Here is a 23017-nt window from a genome sequence, read left to right as displayed (position 1 = left end):
TAATTTTCATTCACAGAGAAGAAGTAAGGAAAAATCAGTAACTAATTTAACTTTAATTTTAGCTAAGGCTAGGAATGGTTTTCTCAGCAGCTCACTTTCGCTTGAAATAGCCCACTGCATAAATAACAAGTAAGCAAAATGGCATTTTCTCAAAATTGACAATTTCCATTTGCAGAGGCTACTAGGGGAAAACCTATAGCAAATCTAGCTTTAATTTTAGGAGAAACTGGCCACTGCTATCTCAGCAGCTAGCTTTCACATGATGTAACTATTTGTCTTTAGGTATGTAGTTAGGGGAGTTTACGTGAATAAACCAACTGGATGCAAAAATGTCTTTTTTTTAAAGTGGCTATTTTTATTTGTAGAAATCTTCTAAGGGGAAATCTAGGACTAAATATTTCTTTAATTTTAGCTAAGGCTTGCTACTGGTATCTCAGCAGTTAGCGTTTACTTGATAAAGTGAAACTTCAGTGAGCAAATCTTGTATTTCTGGTTACAAAGTGTATTTTTCATCATAAGTCAGACAAATTTTGGCAGCATTACAATGCTTTCATTGAAGGTCTATATCTCTAAGTCTGATTTATTTGTGTTTTTTTTCCTCTACACATCCTTCTTCATTCTGCAACACTTGTTGACCAGGTTCTGTTTTGTTTGCTGATCTGCCAGGTTTTCTCTGCTGTTTGTTTGACTCTCAGCAGGATTACGCAAAAACTACAACAATGATTTCCATGAAACTTGGTGCAGAGTTGGAGCTCAGCCAAAAGAAGAAACCAGTGAATTTAGGTGCATATGCAACATCTTTTGGATGAATATCCAGACATTTATGATGGGTTTGGTTTCACATTCATATATCACTATTTTTTTTAATCAAATAAATGACAAAGCAAGGCAACAGGGAATAATAATTTACAGCTGAGATCTTATTTTACAATATTTTACTGCTCAACATGTTGGATTTAACTTATCACAGTAAGTACACCTCTAAAGCTATCATGAACGTCTATCTTTGCTATTGACAGCTGAATCATGAACAGGAGAAAACATCTGCTGCTTTTGTTAATATGAAATGTAATATTTCTGCCACTTTTCTGTGTTTCTGTGTCAATGAAAACAACTCGCCGCTTATATTGGCCACTATGCTCGGCCAAAAAAAGGCGCCTGATACAACCATCACAACAGGGCCGATTGATAGCTAGATTCTTCTCCTCTGTGGTGGAACAAGTTACCAAATTCTGCTCCTTCTGTAGAGTCTCTCTCAGTCTTTAAGAAAAGACTAAAAACCCAGCTCTTCACTGAACACCTTTGCACTTGACAGACTGCAAAAAAAAACAAAAAAAAAAACGGTTACGTTGGCACTGCCTGTAGACACCACAATCCTATTATCACATGGCTCTTATCCAGGTTGTTTCCTCCTGACTAGATCCTTGCTTGTGTTGTATCTACTCTCAGTTGTACGTCACTTTGGATAAAACGTCTGCTAAATGAAATTGTAGAATTGTAGTTTAACTAATTATCGTTGAGACCTGAGCACCATGACTTACCAAGTGAACATCATTGTGTAATAAAGGAGACTTGAAACTTTCAAATGAGTCCATAAACTCATTAGGAAAATGCTTACTAAGGCAACAGATGAGAAGTAGGCTCATTGTCTTACAGACTAATGTACAATCAAACTTCTGAGTCGCCCCCTGCTGGCTGTGTTACAGAATACAGATTTAAGGCTCCACTTTTCAGATCTGTAGCCAACCTCCATTATTTACATACAGTCTAAGGTCTCCACCTACTGCTCTGCTCTGTCTATCCTCTCTGTCTATCTGGACCAAATTGGCAGACTGATTGAAAGTGTTGCTAAAAATACATTTAGGGCCACTATCACTTAGAAAAAAGTGGTAAACTAGGCAAGAGTGCCCCACCCTGGTCCGTCATATCTACACTGGCACAGCTACAGCAAGTTTCCAAGTAAAAGTTAAATATAGGAAACAAAGTTGCGTTTTAATAAGTCAGGTCCCTGTTGTTTATTTATCACATGTAAAGCAACAGCTGTTGAACCAAAGTGCTTTGCTGTAGCAAAATAAGATTAAAATTATGGATTTACTTAACAAATGTAAATATCAGGGTCAAGGCCCTACAGCATTATATATTACGTGAATTTATGAGTGATTTAAAAATATGGCAAAGACCCTACTATATAAAATACAAATAATAATACACAACGCAATAAGAATGTATAATAAAAATGCCAAGTCTTATCATTTGGAATCACTGTCTAATGATTTAGAGTTTACCATGAGCAGTTTTACATCCATTTTCCTCATTACAAGACTGTTTAAACCACAAGACATTGAAGAGATTATGTTGACAAGTGTTCAAATGCATACTCTAATAATGCAGACTAAAATGAACTTCTTTATATTTAAGATAATGACATTTTGACCTTTTCTGAGAGTACAGCAAGTATACTGACCTCCATAAAACCTCATAAAAAGATTTAAACACAATTAATGTTAGAAGGTGTCATCTGAACCTCCATAACGAAGCTACACATCACATGTGCTGAAAGATACAGCGACTTGATCATTTCTTAATGCTGACTGATGATACTTCCTCCCTTTTTTCCCTTTATATTACCAATTTTCATGCAATAACAGAAATCTAATAGCATATGTTGTTTTATGGAAATAATAGGACATTAAAACACAAGCGATTTGACTCCAGGTACCAGCTCTCAGCAGCTCCCAGCATCAGTGGCAGCTGTGTGTTGCAAAATATTTCAAAATGATCAGATGTTTTTTATAGGAAGTAAAGCTACGCTGAAGCAGCAGCAGACTAACTGACAGGAATGTTAGTGAGCTACAGATGGTGAGTGAAAAACTATTCATGTAATTATTTGGTCTTCAGTGTTTTGCCATACATCCCGGGACAAAACACAAACTGGAGAAATTTAAGGAGAAAAGACAAAGAAAAAGAGTAGTAATTTTACCTCTTGTGTTATTTACAAGAACTCATGCTCCATTCAGGTGGGCCACGTACACAAAGCAGGCACCTGCTTCTAACTGGTCATAAATAAAGTATAATACAATCAATTTAAAAACTAACTCGGCAAGTGACTCTAAAAACATGACAATGCTGCAATTAAGTTGATGCTAATGTATTAGAGTTATAGTTAAGACCCAAGTATTCAAAAGACAACAAAGAGCAAAAAATAAATAAATCTGAATATTTGTAATTAATTAAATACATTAACAGTCTCTCATCACCAGAGTTATATTTCCTGGCAACGTGGAGAATTGGAAGCTGTCATGCACACCAGTCATTTGCATGGTACACAAACATGTTAAAAATATAGACTTTTTGTTGCTCTGAGGTCATTTGAACCGTCTGTCTACAGAACTTTGGCCTCACAAGAATTAAAATGTACAATATGTATTCTAACATAGTATAATCAATGCATAATATTACTGTTAGTGCTGATTTTTATGCATCTGTCCTTTTGGTTTTCTCTTTTTGTTTGTGTGATCCCCATTTAATCACCACTGCTCTCTGTTCTGATGAAATATTTCAAATAAATTCGTGATCACAGTCAGCCTATTGCCTGTTTTCATACAGGTAAAGAAGCTAAAATAAGGCGTGTAGCATTTAGGTAGTTGTAGATTTTTGTAACTATAAACTGATAGAAATGTCCGTGTTCATAGTTGTCTAACTACAGAGTGACATCTAGTGCACACACTGAAATTCCCTGCAGATATTCTGCTCACTGTTATCATGTCAGGGTGCAGGCTGCATTTAAAATGTTGTATTAATTAAATCACATGTCCACTTACATAAATGTAAATAGTGCAGCATTTCTCTCTATACAACAGTGCGGTACAAGTATAGTTGACACTAAATTTGAAATTTGTCCGATATTTCTAGTCATTTTGTGTTTGTTTTGTTTCTGTTTGGGCTGTTTTGTGTCTCTGCTTGATCAGAACTTTGTCTGTCATTTTTAGTCTCTTTGTTGTAATCTCTTATCTTTTGTGTAATTTAACTGCCATTTTGTGTCACTGTTGTTTTGTCATAATTTAATGTCTGTGTAGTCCCTGTACATCTCTTTGCAGTCGTTCTGTGTCTCTTTGTGGTTATTGTGCCTCTCTCTCAGGTCATTTTGTGTCTCTGGGATACTTTTGAATCTCTTTGTGGTCATTTTGTGTCTCTATGTGGTCAATTTATGTCTCTTTGTATTTGATTTGTGTCTCTATTTTGCTGTTTCATGTCTCTCTGGTCATTTTGTGTCTCTTTATGATTGGAAATGTCCACAGACACTTCAGAGTGCGGGACCCAAGGCCTCTGCTGTCTGGCCTCTCAGTAATCCAACCAAACATTTAGTGTACAAGAAGGGCCAAAGCAAACTTTAATTCCTCCGAAGGTTAAGGTCTTTTAATATCAGGAGGCCTCTTCTATGCACATTTTACCAGACTGTGGTGGCCAGTGTTTCATTCTTTGTGGTTGTGTGTTGGGGTGAGGGGACCTGCTGCAGGGACAGAAACAGTCTGAATAAACTGATCAAGAAAGTGAGCTCCACAACTGGTGTTGAGCTGCAATCAGTCCAACAGGTGGCTGGGTGAGAATGCTCAGGAAACTGAACTCTGTTATGAGCAATGCTTCTCACCCACTATACAGTCTGGAGGTGTTTTGACAGAACACCTTCAGCCATAGACTCATCCCCCCTCAGTGCAGGTCTGAGCAGCAGGAGGTCCTTTCTACCAGCTACAGTCAGGTTTTTCAATGGATATTTTAACGTAACCCTTAGAAGCATAAGTGGGTCAAAATGACCCGATAAGGTCGTTTTCCTGCAATATCTTGGTAATGAAAAGTTTTTATCATTTCATATTTCAGCTATTCCTCAATATCATTCCATTTAAATTTTTAAGTTACCTTTCATACTTTTAAAGATATTGTAATATTTGTATTACTCCCCCAAGCTCTTTATCACTGATAATATCATGCAAGAGGTGATGAAGTACACAAACTTGGAGGAACGGAGAGCAACAACAGCTGGAGGAAAGAGTAGAAAAATGTCAACAAAATGGAGGTTGACATTCTTCTATCGCTGTTCTGTGTAAAATTCTTATTTTTCAATTATTAAAATGTTCAAAATGTGTTAGAAAGTGAAAAATAAACATATTTCAAACATGAAATCATTCTTGTGTGGACCAGAATATAATACAAACAATGATACAAGTGATTTTTTCCTAACCAAAATGAGAAAAGTGGCATAAAAACACACTGATTCTTTTATGGGTCATTTAAAAAAAAATCTGTTATGGAAGAGTGTAGGATCCAATCACTCGTGTATCTAAGGGTTAATGATACTATACATATGTGCTTATTTGAATAGCATATACATTTTTCTAATTTAGTGTTCTGTAAGGTTTGTGGGTTGTCTGCGTCTTAACATGCTGCTGTTACATAGTAGTTTCCTGTGAACATCAATAAAGTATTATTCTATTCTATTCTATTCATGTGGAAACAGTGCATGTAGCTGTCACTGAGGACCAGAGTTTTCTCAGTAAATGTTGACCCAGAGTTTTAATTCGCTGAAGACACCTACTTCTTGACTAAGGCACTGATAAATTATTGATTAGTGATCAGACAGCAGTTTTCCAGCAGCTGTAGGTGAGACAGTGAGTCACAGTATCAGTGTGTCTCAGGTGTGTTACTGAACCCTGAACACAGGTAAACCGCTGCTCCGTGCTGACGTCAGAGGGATGGGCGGGTCACGTGGTTGGCTCCGAGGGAAACCTGTGGTTTAACGTTACTGAAATGGGAAACAGAAGAGGAAGAGAAGGAAGCCGAGCGAACAAGGTAGGAGCCCTGCAGTCTGCTCTCATATCTCAGCTTTTACAGTACGGATGCGTGTAAGGAGCTCAATATTACCCAGCAGCACTTTGCTGTCTGTAAATTAAAGTTTTAATGCGGTAAACTTGACGCTGCGTCAACTTCACGGACACTCCGAGGGAAGTTTACGTTTACGTTATCTGACCGGATAAAAGCTGCACAACCAGTCGTTTAGGCATAAAAACACAGATTTATCGCAAAAAACCCGCCAAGAAACATGACGTGAGCTGAACATGGAGTCAAAGAGAAGTGTTAAAGTGAGTTTTCCGGCTGACCGAGTCTCTGGCTGAGAGCCAGCTGAAGGTCCGCAGGTTGGTATCAGGCCTCCTTCACTCAGTCTCAGTATGTAGACATGAAGACAGTAAAGAAGCAGATATTCCCTGTTTGGATGATTATAACAGACTCATCCGGCTGATGTAGTACATACAGAATTCATAAAGTCACTGTCCTGATCGGTTGGAGCCGCTATGTTTGATCATATCTGTGGTATTCAGGTCCTTAACTCTGGTTAAACAACTGTTATTACCTGAGCCACGACTCAATAGCATTGACAGTCATTGCCACGATGAATCATTTGGTCAATTAAACGTGATTAAAATTAGGAACAACTCATCACAGCATCCTGGATGCACAATGGTATCCTTAAATATCTTATTTTGAGAATATCACTTGATCCACTAAAAGCAAAATTGTTGAATTGCAACTCTGACTGTATATTTAATTTGTTTTCGTAAATGTTAAAACTTCTGCAGGGACCCTGTGAAGTCCTCAAATATCTTGTAAGTGTGCAATTTACTGTAAGGCACAGAAAGTGTTAAATTGTCACAAATTAGGACACTCCATTACTTAGTTTTCTTGAAAGATGACTTAAACGATCATGTGATCATTAAGACAGCTTTGTTGTTAATCAACTAATAATTGAATTACAATAATAAAATGCAGTTACAGGCTGTAGCACTTTTCTTAACAATGTGCTTCACAAAAATAGAAAATGACAAAAAGGTTCAGCAGTTACAATGAGAATAAGCCCTGTAAAACTATAATGATAAAGTCACCATTAATCCACAGTAATTTCCTGGTTTTCTATGAAGGTTTTTAATAGTTGTTCAGACAGCAAAAGCTATTTAAATTTGTAAACTTGGGCTTCTGTGATTATTAATCATTAGCAATTCTTCACTGTTTTCTCACATTTTATTTAGTAAAAATCCATCAATTATTAAAGGAAATCCATCCAGATGGAAACATATTTCACATATGCAATCTAGCACTTAAGTGGCTCATCGTTTATTTTAAAGGTTCCAGAAAATTGATCCAGCAGCTGATTTGAGCTGTGATATTAACAGTGAGGGTGGAGGTATCCACATCCTAGAACTGCAACTAAATTATTTTTATTATTTATGAATCAGTCAGTTATTGTTACAGTTAATTATTTGACCGATAAAACATGGGTAGAAAATGGTGAAAAATGCCCATCACAGTATCCTGGTTGCACAATGTTGACCTCAAACACCTTCTTTTGTCTTGAAAAGGCCCAAACTTCCTGTATATCCAAAATATTAGGAATATTAAATATTCATTATCTTATCTGCAGATACATGATGCTTGTTTCTGCTCATTTTATCTATTTTATACTTAGTACAATACAATGTTCAACAGCACCACAAACGGCAGGATCTGAAATGACTCTACACATTGAATGAACACTTACTTAAATAGTTTAAACACTAAGACAAACATTTGAACCTACATGAACAAAGGATTTATTGCAATGCTATGGTTTTTTTTTGTTGTTGTTTTGTTTATCTCCTTTATCTTGTCTCTGCAGGTGATTCTTCAGCACACTGTATGTTCATACAAGGTTTGCATTCTGACCTGCAAGCCAATGTAAGTTGTGCTGAGTGACTGCGTGTGAAAGAGGTATTCAAGCACAGTTCATACTTTTTCAACCTCTCGAGGTCCAATCCTCTCAAAGACATTGGCTTTCAGGGGCTGACTGCTGGTCAAGAATGTATTTTTGTGCTGTCTGAACACACCAGTGGTTATTACAACAACAGCAGCATTCAGGAGCCATGTTTGGTTGCAGCACAAAAATGCATTCTTGACTCGGCTTGCATGAACGATGCTGGGATCTTCACTCATGAGGGCTCTGGCTGAAGGGTGTTTTCTCTGGTCGCGTCAGATACTGAGGGTTTTAGTTCAGTGCTCCTCGATACATTTGCATGAATGTGGGGCTTGAATGTCTAATATGAAGTTCCTATGAGTCTGGGACAATTTCTTTTTATTTTTTTTCATTTTAAATTTTTATTTTTGCTTCGCCTTTCTGTTTTTTGCCTGCTCTGTTCTGTTACTGATTTGATTTGTTAATAGCATGGTTAGAGCTCAAGAAATAATGTTGATGGTGGACAGAAAATGAACTAGCAATCACTGAACAATCATCCAAGTAAAAGTATCAAACATTCATTTACTTTGGACAAATTACTGAACAGGCCTGCCAGGCCCATGCCCAAGTGATCAAGAGGTCCAGAGGCATCTGGTCCAAAATCTCTATTCAGAACAGGCAAAAAATGACCACAGCGACAGACTTAAAATGACTACAGGAATAACCCTAACCCTAACCCTAGAAAATGACACAAGATTACTAGAAAGAGATGCAAACAAAGTAAAACAGATGCAAAGTGGATGCAAAACTACTGCAAATGTACACAATGACCACAAAGACACTCATAATGATTAGAAAGACACAAACAAACCATAAAAAATATGAAACTGACCAAAAAGAGATTCCCAGTTAACACTAATGGATTTGTAACTACTATAGACAAATCAAAAAGGAACATTTTTACACACAAAACAGCCACAAATAGTCTTAAAGTTCACAGAAAGACTCAAAAAACTACAGAGAGATGAAAACTGACAAAAAAACTGTCATAAGGAGATGCAAACCAACTAAACAGGGCTGTAAAATACACAGAAATGGATGTAAAACTACTTCAAACAGGAAAATGACTACAAATACACATAAAAAGTCCATTATTCAAACAGCTGTACTCATTACTACAAAGACACAAACTTGCCATTAAAAACATGGAACTGACCAAAAAGAGAATCCATATTAACACAGACACATTGAAACGAACCATTGCTGCAATCAAAATATCTGTAAATTTGCACAACAACGACCATATTGCTCAAAGCAACTGTAGAGAGATGAAAAATGACATAAACCAACTTAAAAGAGAGAGAAAAGTGATGCAAATTTACTCCTAACAGAGAAAATGAGTGCAAAGAGACATTAAAGGACCACCTCTAGATGCACAACAGCTGCAAAAGAGACACAAAGTGATCACAGATAGACACAAAATGTCCACAAACTGTTTTCTAACAACCAAAAAGAGACACGAAATGATCACAGAGACACAAAATGACCACAAGTTTTTTAGCAACCACAAAGAGACACAAAATGACCACATTGAGTTTCTTATCAACCACAAAAAAACACAAAATGACCACAAAGAAATATAAACAGAAATAAAAGAGACACAAAATCATGCAAAATGACTGCAAATGACTATGTTATCATTTTTAGCTTCGGGATTATGTGATGCCTCAATGTTTATAAAACCAGCAAAGAGTAAGTCAATAGTATAGTGTTTAATCAGTTAATCTTATTTTATTGACTGACAGAACAGTAATTTTACAGTTCATTAATCGTTTTTTTTGTTGTTCATCAAGCAAAAATGCAAAGTATTCACTGGCAGGTAAATGCAACAGGACTGTAAGTACTTAGACAACTGGAGACGACTTACATTTGTCCCAAAAGAATCTTGTTTTGGTATTTTTACTTGATGAAAGACTCTACCAATCAATAAAATATCAGAATTATTAGTGTTTTCCAGTAGATGAATTATCTAAGTGCCAGTTTAACAGTATGTTATGATTGCATGTGTGAATATTTACAGGGACCATCACCATCCTCATGTCCTATGGAGGAGGTTTTTACGGACGCACTGAGCGTGTCCGCCAGGCGCCCCACTATGACCAGGTTCCCCAAGGCTCGCTACCCCGAGCAGATTCCTACGACCTGCAGCCACTGAGGGAGCAGCGAGCGCCTCATCTCGCTCAGAGCGCTGACCCTCTTCCACCTCCGCCGCTGCCTGACCAGCCTCCCGTGGGCCCTGAGTTTGATCCCAGTGGCAGCGAGGACAATGTAGACCCAGACCCCGACCCTGCCATCGACATCAAACCGGTCCACCGCTTCATCCCCGACTCCTGGAAGAACTTCTTCAGAGGTAGCAACCGCAGCAGCAGCAAGACGTGGTCCATGCCTGCCTCCTCATACAACAACAACAACAGCACCACCGAGGGAGTGCGCTGCTCCCCCCCACATTCCCCCTCCATTCCCGGATCATACCGGGATCACTATGGCGGCTCAGGTGGCAGCTACAACTCACGCAAGGAGCTTCTGGAAGCACGGGATGGCCATGAGTCCGTGTCAGGGCGCACCCATCACACCGGTCTGACCTACAGCGAGCGAGTGGAGGAGTACCATCAACGCTACGCCTACATGAAGTCGTGGCCGGGGCTGCTGAGGATTCTGGGCTGCGTGGAGCTGCTGCTGGGAGCAGCTGTGTTCGCCTGCGTCTGTGCGTACATCCACAAAGACAACGAGTGGTTCAATATGTTTGGATACTCGTCTCCTGGAGGAGCGTACGGAGGAGGTTTATACGGTGCCAACACAGGTGGATACTACTACACTGGCCCCAAAACACCGTTTGTCCTGGTGGTGGCAGGGCTGGCCTGGCTCGTGACTGTGATTGTATTAGTGCTGGGAATGACCATGTACTACCGCACCATCCTGCTGGACTCCTCTTGGTGGCCTCTGACTGAGTTCGTCATTAACCTGGCTCTGGCGGTGCTCTACATGGCAGCGGGTAGGTAACCAAGGTGCATCTCCAAAACTGTTGATCTTCAGATTATCAAGAGAATCTGTGTGTTTTAAAAAGTTTTTTCCAGTACTGCAAACCAAAGTCCATAACTGGTCCCACTGAGCAAACCCCCATTCACAGAGTTTAGTACTTGAGTTACTCCTTTATTTACTTCTTTGAAATATAAAGTCCCACACATCTATGGAAGCAACACAAACATGACTGGAAGGAGAGAGAACCCAGAATTGTCTGTTCTGACACAAGTCACTAAAAAGGAACGCACCACATTTTTTGAAGTGAATATAGGTGTTAACAATACTAGAAGAAAATGATGGTTCCACATGTGCCAGTTATTTAGTTAATTACAGTTTTACAGCATCTACAAACTTGGCATTTTTACCATAACCCTGCACATCAACTCTAGAAAGATGTTTCAAAATGCTGCATTTATGTAACTTATCCAGTATGTATCATTTTTTTAAGTGCCACTTTACTCAAATAGTTCTTCAATTTTTGTCACCTGAGTGTTGGTCACAGCTGAGCCACTAATAGCTTCATTGTTACAATGAGAAATGCAGATTTTTTTTAGTTTTTTATAGCATCAAGCAGCTTGTTTTGGAGAATTTTTTAATGAAACGAGTGGGAAAATGTGATTTTGATGAAATATCACAATTTTAAGCTGTAATTCGGATAATTTTCCTGACTAAACTGTACAGCAGAGATAAGTAGTTCAAGAACTGTGGGATAGTTGAAAATCTGTGATTTTCTTTGTTCTTACCGTTTCTATTCAAAGTCCCACAACCCAACCTTTGATGAGGCACACAGATTACACAGTCACTCACTTTAAAGTGCCTATTTTACTCGCATACTTCACCAACAGCCTCATGCAAAACTAATTCTAATACCAGCTTGTTGTTTAACTTGTTGTTTTAATACACAGACAATAGCAGTGTAGCTTTTTCTTACATCGCCACATGAACTGCTTGAATCAAAACAAGCATGTTGTTGTGGCCACAAAAATAATAAAACAGGCAGTACAATTAAAGATTTTGTTAACTGAATAAAACTGGCAATTTCTCAAAGGGTCTTGACTATAGTTTGAAGTTTGGTCAGTTAATACTGCTTTATGTTCTCATTTGACTGCAATATACCAGCTTTATCTAATATGAAACATTTCAATTTACTGGCCCTTATTCATTTAAACATTAAAAAGTTATGTGAAATTTTCATCTGCTACGCAACTAGAAACTACAGCTGACAAATCAAAGTAGGGAAGTCACAAGTACAATATTTACCTTTCAATTGTAGTGGAGTAGAAGTGTCAAGGAGCATAAAATGGAAAGTAAAGATACATCAAAATTGTGTAAATATACTCACATTTCATCACTGAAGAAATGAAATGAAAAAACACGAAAACCTCTTGGCTTGATGTCAATAAATGTGATGTTTTTGAAACTTTTATCATTCACTTTAAGTTGAGCATGTCTGTGTTTTATCTGCCAGGCATAGTCTATGTCCGAGACACGACTCGCGGAGGACTCTGCTCCTACCCAGTCTTCAACAACGGCATCAATGGAGCGTTCTGCAGGACGGAAGCAGGCCAGACGGCTGCTATTATCTTCCTGTTCGTCACCATGGTTGTGTATCTGATTGGAGCCATCGTGTGTCTCAAGCTGTGGAGGCATGAAGCTGCTCGCAGATACCGGGAACAGTACGGTCACGAGGTAAGAAGATATCAGCCAGCTTCACATTGTTTGTTAGGTTGTGTCCAGAGTTTTCTGAGCAGTCTTTCTTTAGCTTAAATCATTTCAACACTATGTCACCTTGATTGCTTAAAAACAGGGTGTTTGTTGCTATAGTTCAGCAACAAACCACATAGTTTGCACACAAGCTTAAGGTTGTGGAGGCGTGAGAAGGTGGAGTCTGTGAATCTTACCTGAGACCTGGCAGTGTGTTACCTTTTGAGGGATCTGGTTACTAATAATTTAATTGATTGTTAATATATTTACCAATAAAGACGTGTGTCAGAAAATGTGTTGTACATTAGCTGCAATGCCTGATTGTGCTACCAGATGGAGCCTCTCATTGAGTAACACTGTAGCAACCAGAAGAGGCGCTCAGTCACACTACTGACAGTTCCAGCAGAGAGCATTGTGGGGTTTAGCTGTTGAAACATCACCATGAGAAGGTCTTCTGTGACACCTAATGCCTTCTGACCAGTTCTCCTTTTGTAAGTGAGATGAAGTACACTTAGACAGCATCACCGTAGCCTAGTGGCTATAATCTATAACATATGTCTTTTGAGCAGCCGTGTCACATTACACACACATGGAATGAAGTCCATGAACTGAATTTATTTCATGTTCATGATAAATCAGTTATGGATTGATACAGCTGATTAATGATTAATCATCCCCACTAAGAACCCACTTGTAACTATGGCCTTTGTATATTTTTTCTTAGTTATTTGTCATTTTTATCGTTTATTGGTAAGTAGCAGTGTAGATGGACAGGACATGTGAGAAAAGAGCAGAAACGCACGGCTTGAAGGCATTTGCACTGATGTGGTATGCCAGCAGCTTTTCAGATCGTTTGGTGAAACAAAGCATCTGCCTCGGTGTTGCAGAGGAAAAGGTGCACGCAGTCTAGCTTTAACAAAACTGCTTCATGCTGGTGCACTGTTAACTCCTCTTATGGTGTTTATTTCTTTGTTTATACGGCGGTCTCTCATATATTGTCCAACATTTTGTTAAATACAAAGTGTGACCAAAAAGCTCAGAGATGGCCTAATAAATAAAAAACTGGACCTCATTTAATTTTGGGTGAAAGTCATCAAAGTCATCTCCTTGTGGAGCAATACATTGTTGCCAGTGTTCCTGCAATGTTAGTAACACTCCTTGAAAGTCCTGTTCTGTAAAAAATGGCAAGCATCATCTGTAGTGAGCACTCAGTCACCTAAACCGGGAAAACTGGGCAAAGGAAGGAGTCGCAGGGAGACAAATCTGATTAGTAGGGCAGATGGAGAGTACCAATTATGTTACCTTGAGAGGGATGTATTCCTGGTGCACAACCATGTGAATGTTGTAGAAAGCAACAAGCATGCTCTTGGTGCTTCTGGCCTGACGCTTCCTCTCCAGTTTTGGAGACTGTGGCTGCTGTTTCTTCTCTTGATGGTAGCTGCAAACCCACCTCTGGTCACCAGTGATGATCCTGCCAGTGAAGGCTGGATCGTCTCAGCTGCTGCCCGACACAGAATGTTGTGTTTTCTTTCTGTAAAAGACTGAGATCCATGTGGAAAGCACAAATGCACAGCTCCCAGGTCTGATGTTGTGTGAGCACGCACACCACGAACAGCGTCAGAACCTTTTGGCCACACCTTGTACGATTGTTTGCTTTCTTGTTGAGAGTCAGATCATACTACTGACTTTAAGACCATAGCCAGGAGTCATTTAGCCTAGCCAAGCGTAAAGACTGCAGCTAGGCTTGCTGTGTCTTGAATTTATCTTTTTTTTTTTTTTTAATTCTTTCCAGTTTCCTGTTTGAGATATAGCATGTTTATCCAATGACACTCTCCCCACCCCTTTTTTAAAATTGTATTTATTTTTTTTTACTAAAGCAGTAAAATCATGCTTTGAAGCATTGTATTTATGGGACTGTTGCAGGGAAAATAATGTGATTTAAGATTTAAAGTGCAAGGGAGCCCAGATAGCTCAACTGGTTGAGCATGTGACCCATGTACTCAACGGCCTGGGTTTGATTCCAGCTCACAGCCCTTTACTGCATGTCTTCCCCCCATTCTTCTCCCTGCTTTCCTGTCTGCCTCTTGACTGTGCCTATCAAATAAAGTCAACAAAAGGCAAAAAAACTTTAAGATTTAAAGTGCAAAACAACCATAAATGGGTATTGGTGTTGCGTGAATGCCCATGCTGCCCATAAGTACACACATTACTTTACATAATGCAGCAATACCTATAGCACAGCTGTGAGTTTGATGTGCAAGATCTAAGAAAATAGAAATCATAGTTATTTTCTCCATATTAATAGATTTATATTTTTATATTTCTGTGTCTGTGTACAGATGCAGCCGTCTGACATTCGAGCTGGACGGTCACTGGTAAGCATTCTGCACATGCCAGATTTAATAGCCCATGTCTGGACCGATAAAGCAAAATAGCTCTTTGTATTTTATGAGGTAGCTCATGTCATGTGTTGCTGTGTCTCTGCAGATGGTCCCAGTTTCTGATCCAGCTCCCAGAACTCCAGAGCAGGTTCAGGGCTCCTCAGTCATTCCCATCCAAGCTGCACCAAAAGCTGCTCCTGCAAAGGTTTTACAGGGAACTATACCATCAGGACACATTCCAAAGCCTGTTATTGTCCCAGACTACATTGCGTAAGTATTACTGAAAATACAGAAGTGAAGAGAAATAAAATACAGTACACAGCAGGGCTGCACACCAGTCTGCCAGTTGTTTTGTGGAAATTTAGTTTGATCTTTAAAATGTCAAAGAGGCTCAGTTTAATGTCACAGAAGACTAAGGGTAAATTCACTTCTGTACTTCACATTGTTTGCTCAAGATTTGTACACAGATGCATATCTAACATCTGATTAAGTTTTAATTCTGGTCTTGTTCATGTTTACGTTGGTTTTATACAGACCAGTTGCTCTTTTTTTAGTTAATTATTTTGAATAAGATATATTTAAAAGATTATGCCGTTGCAGAACCCAAAATTTCATCTTCAAGAAGTCCAAAATCCAAAGGTTTTCAGTTTGCTTTCATACATAATAAAGATCACCAGCAAATTCCTTTGTTTGAGGAGCCAGCACCTGAGAGTGTGAAGAATATGTCTCTTTTTTGTGAACAGTCTGCAGTTATTTTTCTGGTGATCATTTGGCTGATATTTTAATATCGCTTTTAAAGTCTTCTGTCCTGCATCATGAAAATCATCATCAAGGCATGGATCTTCATAATAACAACTTTATTTATGTAACACTTTTCCTAACAGCATTACAACATGCTTCACTAAATTACAAAAATAAAACCAGAATAAGGAGATAAAATAAGAGAAGGGACATATGCACAGTGGAAGCAAAACCAGTAAAATGAATAACATCAAATGAAAATAAACTACAGGAACAGCATTAATCATTCACTTCTAAAAGCTTTGACAAAGAGAAATGCTTTCAGAGTTTTAAAAGAGACTGAATGACTTAAGTAGGCAGATTAGATTTTTGTGACCAAATAAAAGTGAAACTAATGTTACTGATTGAATATTCTCTGTTATAAATACTAATAAACTAATCAGTTTTCTTATTTGTTTTCCATCAGCTGCAGTACCAGGAGTTAAAACAAACGTAACAACGTATTTATGCGATTTCACCAACTAAATACTTGTGGGGTTCCCATGGCTTTGAGTTTTAGTTGAATAACCCTGTACTATACTATATATACAATACACCTGTACTATACTATATATGTACAATATACTGCAGGTGTCCGCCCGGGTTCCACCAGACTAATCGCTAAAATAATCGATAGAATACTCGATTACTCAAATAATCGATAGCTGCCGCCCTAATTAGTTTATTTTATTAGTATGGCATGTTATATAGCATTTTCGGCTGTGATGAGATAAATGAATCATGACTCTCCACCTCCATCCTGCAGTAAGTACCCAGCGATCCGGTCAGATGACGAGCGGGACCAGTACCGAGCTGTGTTCAATGACCAGTACGCAGAGTACAAAGAGCTGCATGCAGATGTGCAGGCAACCCTTAAGAAGTTTGACGAGATGGACGGCATGATGCGCACTCTGCCTCAGCACCCCACCAGCCAGATGGTGAATGGTTACACATGCCTCTCACACTTCTACATATAACACTCAGTGAAGCTGCATTAACCTTGCTAGATTCTCTCCTTGTGTTCAAGTGTGTAACTTTGAAAATAATAGCTTAGTGTTTCAGCGTGTGGAGAATCAAATGACCCAGGTAAGTCGTTTCAAACGCCCTGTAAGAGATTACAGTCTGTCTCTGGTCATTCATTGTAAATTCTATCATGTCAGTATGATAGACTTTATTTGTAAAGCACCTTTTGTATAGCGTGAAGCAATTGTTTTACAAATAATTTACGAGCTAATGACAAAACCATTCAAAGGAGAAAATGACACAAAGAAATCTGGGTTTGGCACAAATTTGGCATATAGAGCAAGAGAAAGCTGAGTGGGGGTTTACCAGGCTGAAATTAAATCAAGGCTGAGAGGATGCTGTTTTTTACTTGAGACTGAGATCACAATCTTCCTCATCCCTACGCTTGATATGAATATTAACTGAAGCTCCTGACAAGTAGGATTATATGCTGCACTGCTGCCATGTGATTGGCTGATTGGATAATTGCACAGGTGTTGCTTGCTCTATGTGTATTATATACATGTGTATAGAGGCTGTGAGACCTGACATATACACCAGTGAGCAGCAACATTTAAATCACCTGCCTGATATTGTGAAGTACCCCTTCATGTTGCTTAAACAGCTCTAATCCACACCCGGCAGTACTCTAGACTAACTTAATCACTGACAGCACTGTTGCAACTGCAGCAGCAGCAGCAGCAGCACATGATTTAGTTGCACCTCTCCACCCCTCTGTTGGTACGGCAAGGATTAATCAACCTTCCATACTGATGAATAGTTGTCGTTGCATACACTAGCTCTGCATTGATGTAAGCACTGATAGTGACTTCAGACTTGTATTTGTAAAATACTTTAATTAGAAAATATACCAATACACCAATCTTTTAGTGAGGGTGAACAGGCTAAACTATACACTACAATTTACTGTTGTTTCATAAACAACTCACCTGCTGGTTAAGGTAGATGCTGTTAGATGGATGCAGTTCAATCAGACAGGTGTGTGACCAAAAATTACTTTGAAAAGAGTAAAATGAGGTGTTCAAATGTTAGAGCAGGGATGGGCAACTGGCGGGCCACAGCCCACAGCATCACTTAGTGCAGCCTGCAAATTGCTTTCTAATTAAGGGACATATGCACAGTGCTTCCCAATTTTTAATCGTTGGCTTCACTGCTTTTGAAGCAGCAGACTGTCTCGACTAGAGGTGTAATTTTGCCTCCAACTGTTAAAGGCGCAGGAGGCCTTTAGTTAAGCAAGTATCTGCTCTCTTCTTCATTGAACACAGGAGGTAGCTAATCTATTCATTCAGCAACAGAGATGTCCGCGCCAAAACAGAAACTTGACCATTAAAACCGCATCTTTCAGGCAACATGGGAAACAGATTACCTCTTCACAGAGTTCAAAGGCAAACAAGTGTGTTTAGTGTGTCTTGAAACAAAATCAGCCATAAAAGATTTCAATTTAAGTCGCCACTACAACACCACGCACAAAGACAAATATGAAAAATACATCAGAGCCGCTATCGTCGCTGACCTAAAAGGGAAAAGTCACAGACAACAGAGCATTTTCACCAAAACTACCACTGCACAGGAGTCAGCTCTCAAGGTGTCATATGTTCTAACAGTTAGAGCATCACACCGTCTCTACCTGCCCGCCTTTATTCCATCCTGTTGTCATCTCTTCCCCAAGTGAACAATGAGCCAAACTGTCCACGTGATGGTAAAGAAAGTCATCACACCAGGACACTTTCCCTCATTCCTCCATAGACCAGTTTTGAAGACCGTTGAAGGCACTTTCAGATGTGGACAGGAGTCAGCTTGAACACTGACTGATTTGCAGCTTTGCAGACTGAAACACAGCAAGTTGTGGTGTGATGCTGCTTCCAACACAACTTCAAAAACTGACTCTTGACTTGTCGCCTCATACGTCCTACTCACTGACAGGAGCCCTTGTAACCAGATGTACATTTCATTCACTTCCCCAGTTTTAATGTTGTGTCTAAATCGGTTTATGAGCTCCAAGCTGCTATGCCTTCAACAAACTTACCAATAGTTTCAGGGCAGCAGAACACAGGGCTGTACTTTACATCTGTAGTCACATTTACCCCATCGGTCTGATTCACTGCCTCACATCAGCTCAGCAGTGACTTCATTCAGGAAGTGGTCTGATTGTACATCTGAAATATTACAGTCAGTGTTTTTGTTGTAAAAATGCGCCTCATTTCCCCGTCCTGTAAGTTCCTGTTGGCCCTTCCTGTTCCCTCCATGATCACATTCCTTATCAGCTCCACTCACATTGCTGCACCTGATTTTCATACTGAGTTTCACTCTTTAATCCTCCCTCTGTCTCTGTTTGTAGGAGGTGGATCGCATCAACAGAATCCTGCAGGACTACCAGAGGAAGAAGAACGTGAGCTTATTTTTTTTCACCTTGTGTTCCTGTGTTAGTTTATGTTCCAGAGATTCGTCTGGTTTTCTTCTGTTCTTTTAATGACAAAAGGTTTTTCAGACGTTCATGTCAACGGAGGCACATTATCATTCAGCTAAGATGTCCTCCACACAGGAGTTTATAGCACAGTAACAGATTAATAGATGAGGCTGATGTGACACCAAACACAAAGATTCTTTCATGAAGTTTGTTGGCGAGAAAAAAAACATAGAACATGGTTGTGTATATACAGAATGTATCTGGTCTTCAAAAACAGGTTGTTTCTGCTTTCCCCCTCCCAGGACCCCACTTTCCTGGAGAAGAAGGAGCGCTGTGAGTATCTGAAGAGCAAACTGTCGCACATCAAGCAGAGGATCCAGGAATATGATAAAGTCATGGAGTGGAACGACGGATACAGCTGAGCCTCCAAGACGTCTGTATGCTGCAACGCAGATACTGAACTGCTTTTACCAGCTGGCCACAGTGCTGGTGGAAATGACCAACTTGATGTGGAGAATGAAACCCAGACAAAACCACATGTGGGATTTCAGACTGTTTTGGGATCTGTACAGCAGTCATCTGGGAGAAACACTTCTATCAGCACCTCTATTATATTTCTATTATATTTCTATGTTTGTGTTTGTTTAAGCCAAAAGAGGCAGAATGTTTTATACTTAGAGGAATCATTTAACATTTTGGAGGAGTTTTCAAAGGAGAGTTAGATGACATGATGATCTGCTCTCATATGTAGCCGGTTAGCTTAGCTTAGCACAAACAAAGCTATTGCCACGTCAGTGTGACCTTCCCTTCAACTGCTTTCCAGTCTGTTGACATGTATTTTGTCCATCTGGCTGCACCACTCCAGCTGTTATGGTGGTTTATACTATAGTATCTTGTACAGTTTTTAACTGATCCCAGTGCTGTGAGTGTTCCTTTAGGTCCCTGTCTGCAGCCAACACACTTCTTGTATGACATCATGCAAGGGTCCAGCTTTTCCTTGATAATTAACCATACAGAGTAACATCTCCCCTTGATCAGTTGGCCAACCTGTGTTTCTGCAGGGTTCCATTTTTAATACACTGGGTCAAGTGAATAAACAAAAAACAGGTCAAAGAACTTAGTGTCTTTTGCTGGTAGCTTGGCTATTTGAAATAGTGGGACCCTGCAGGCATCCTGGACATTTGTGGGACTGCAGGGATGCCCCAGTAGACCCTCTCTAGGGCCACTTTGAGGGTGGAAACTAGTACCTGTTCCAGGTTAGGTGCTTCTGATCAGCTTTGAAAAACTGCTGTGTGGGGCTCATTGCTTATTGTTAAAATTAAGAAAATAACGAGCACCATTTTTCTGTCCTCTTCCAGTAGCAGTCCTGTTCTCTCCAATGTCGCCATCTTCAACGTAAAATTCACCAAATAGACTAACAAAGCAAACTTGCATTGTTCTGTTTCCTACATAGAATGAGAGTTACATCCACTACCTACCATTTTTTCTTGTTTTGACTCAGAGTTAATGTTGTGGTCGAACCTGTTGGATCCTAAATTGCAGTGGAACAGAAACGCTAAAAGGGCAGACTTCTGCCTTAAACATTCATAACACCTTGTGCTTGCCTCGACTTTCTGCATTGGAAAGCCGCCTAGAGTCACATCGTAAAATGAATCTCCCCACAAAATGGGCAATCTGGATTATCCTGAGAATTTAGATGTTTTAAAAAATGTTTTTCCAATAGTGTGAGCCAGAGTCCTGCACCAGTCCACTTGAGCAAACCCACATTTGCAATGCTCAGTACTGGAACCAGCTGTTTTCAGAACCACTCAGATCATGATTCACGAAAAACCACCTCATGTTGCACATGTGAGTGTTTTCACGTCCCCTTTTGCTGTCGACTCAGCTCAAATTGGATGGTACCAAAAAATGTACCAGGTACCTTCCACAGTGGGGGAAAAGACTGAGTGGAGTCGAACCGTGCAGCAGAAATAAGACTGAAACAGGGGAACCCCATAACAAATATCAGATATTAGCAGCTCTAAAGTTCACTAACTACCACATTACAGCTTGTTCTAGTGTTAAAATAAGCACTAAACACTAGGTTATGTACTATCTGTATGAGAGTGTTTGCTTAGAAATAGAAATAGTTATACATAACCCCGTGTTATTAGAAATACCATGAGTTTGTGAGTTGTAGAGCTGCTTGTATGAGGATTTAGTTTTTTTCCTACAGAGCCAAGCTAACTTGCTAACTGTTTCCAGTCTTTTTGTGAAGCTAAACTGTCTCCTGGCTGCAGCTTCATCATTTAACAGACAGGTGAAAAACCACAAAATGTGAAATTATTCCTTTAAGATGGTCTGAATATGCAATTAACTCTAAACTAAATATATATCTGATACTGTGACTGTAACTGTTGCTGAGACTGTCCATTTAATTTCACAAATGACACTGGATTTAGATGTTTGAATGAAAATGAAATGTAAAATAAAAATGCTGCATTATTTCTGTACAGATTTACCTCCTCTGTCAGTCTGCCTGGCCACCTTCCTGACAGTCTTTTTTTTTTAACATAGATGTCGCAACTTTTCAGCCTCATGAAACCACTGCTTATCCAACTGAATCCACTGCGAGCTGCTTTTTTAAACTGCTGTGCCGACTGTTTGGATTGTTTTATTTGCACGCTGTCTTTTATGTATCTCTGTCTCTCAATCCGAAAATAGTACTCAAAATGTCATTTTTGTAACACTGTTCGACCATTTCATAGAGTAAACATTTTGTATTTTATAGGCATTTAAATACCGGAAGTGCCTGTATATCTCCATTTATTTGCCCTATAAATTTCTCAGTAGAATGGAAATTTAGTCACGAGGTTTGCGTTCCTCTGTGATTGTAAATATGTTGCTGTAAATGTCCTTTTTCTTTCATAATTTAAGTGATCAATCGGTGCTTTGTGCTCTCAGAATACAATTCTGCTTATGCACTGAAAATGTGGTTCGTTTTCTTTGTTCATCAGCAAACGGATATGTGAAATAAAAGCACTAGATCAGAGGTGAAACAGCTGAGTAATCGACATAACAAACAAAAAGTCATTTTTATAACAGGCATTTTTCAGGCAGCAACTGTTGCTTGAGTAAATGGACAATTTTTTGGGCAAAATATTAATTATTAATGACTAACTGTTTGCTGCTTACTGCACCTCAACAATTACATATTGATCATTATATTCAGCTTATGTCCTCTGTAGTAGAATTTGATTTTAAAATCTGAGTGAGCCTCTTTCTTGAACATGAGTTGTTTGCATTATTTTGTGAGTCCCAAAAGTGAGAAGATAATGTTAAAGATTATCAGACAATAATTCCCAATAATATAAAGAAATAATAGAAGAAGAAGAATATTCTTTTCACCTACAGAAAGTTGGTAACAGAAAAGTAAAGATGATTTGAATTAATAAATGAATTTGTTTGACCAGTTTAACTCTGACCCGTTTGTGTTATTTTTAGGTAATTTTATTTAATAATAAAAATGGTTTGTTCTATATAATTTACTTGCATTATATTTGTTTAATTTGTTTCTATCACTCTTTTTAAAAGTTGTATATATTCTTTTCATGTTATTGGCAATTTTCACACATTTCATTCTTTCTAATTCTAGTGCCCTGACTAAAGCATATCATAACTCTGCTTAGGTTAGTGTTTACTAAACAAAGTTTATTATTACTCCGCCAAGGAGGTGGAGCCTTGGCAGAGTTATGTGACAATCAGCATTGGTTTGTCTGTCTGTCCGTCCGTCTGTCTGTCAGCAACGTTACTCAAAAAATGGATTAACAAATTTGGATGAAATTTTTGGAAGGTCAGACATGCCACAAGGACCAAGTGATTAGATTTTGGCAGTGATGCAGCTTT

At 38.9% G+C, this 23017-nt stretch overlaps 1 protein-coding gene across 5 annotated transcripts; it reads left to right on the top strand.

Moving 5' to 3' along the window:
* Positions 1-5760: 5760 nt before the first annotated feature.
* marveld2a (MARVEL domain containing 2a) lies at positions 5761-22589 on the top strand. 5 transcript variants are annotated; one of them, XM_023292446.3, is made up of 9 exons: positions 5761-5844; positions 7703-7761; positions 9837-10808; positions 12306-12526; positions 14881-14916; positions 15029-15192; positions 16469-16640; positions 19064-19114; positions 19435-22589. In XM_023292446.3, exons 3-9 carry the CDS (start codon positions 9854-9856, stop codon positions 19552-19554), a joined length of 1719 nt encoding a protein of 572 aa, XP_023148214.2. In that variant the 5' UTR covers positions 5761-5844; positions 7703-7761; positions 9837-9853; the 3' UTR covers positions 19555-22589. The 5 variants fall into 5 exon arrangements, with proteins under 5 accessions (XP_023148214.2, XP_035814132.2, XP_023148217.2 ...); XM_023292449.3 differs by having other exon boundaries at positions 5782-5844; positions 7703-7794; XM_023292447.3 differs by lacking the exon at positions 5761-5844 and adding an exon at positions 5853-6188.
* The last annotated feature ends 428 nt before the right edge of the window (positions 22590-23017 follow it).

The sequence above is a fragment of the Amphiprion ocellaris genome, chromosome 17, assembly GCF_022539595.1.
Source record: "Amphiprion ocellaris isolate individual 3 ecotype Okinawa chromosome 17, ASM2253959v1, whole genome shotgun sequence".
Classification (NCBI taxonomy): domain Eukaryota; kingdom Metazoa; phylum Chordata; class Actinopteri; family Pomacentridae; genus Amphiprion; species Amphiprion ocellaris.
This window is presented reverse-complemented; position numbering and strand designations above follow the sequence as displayed.

Coding starts and splice junctions, on each gene's coding strand:
- marveld2a (XM_023292446.3), top strand. CDS start 9,854: ATGTCCTATGGAGGAGGTTTTTACGGACGCACTGAGCGTGTCCGCCAG. Junction 10,809..12,305: donor GGTGCTCTACATGGCAGCGG/GTAGGTAACCAA, acceptor TTTATCTGCCAG/GCATAGTCTATGTCCGAGAC. Junction 16,641..19,063: donor AGCACCCCACCAGCCAGATG/GTGAATGGTTAC, acceptor CTCTGTTTGTAG/GAGGTGGATCGCATCAACAG.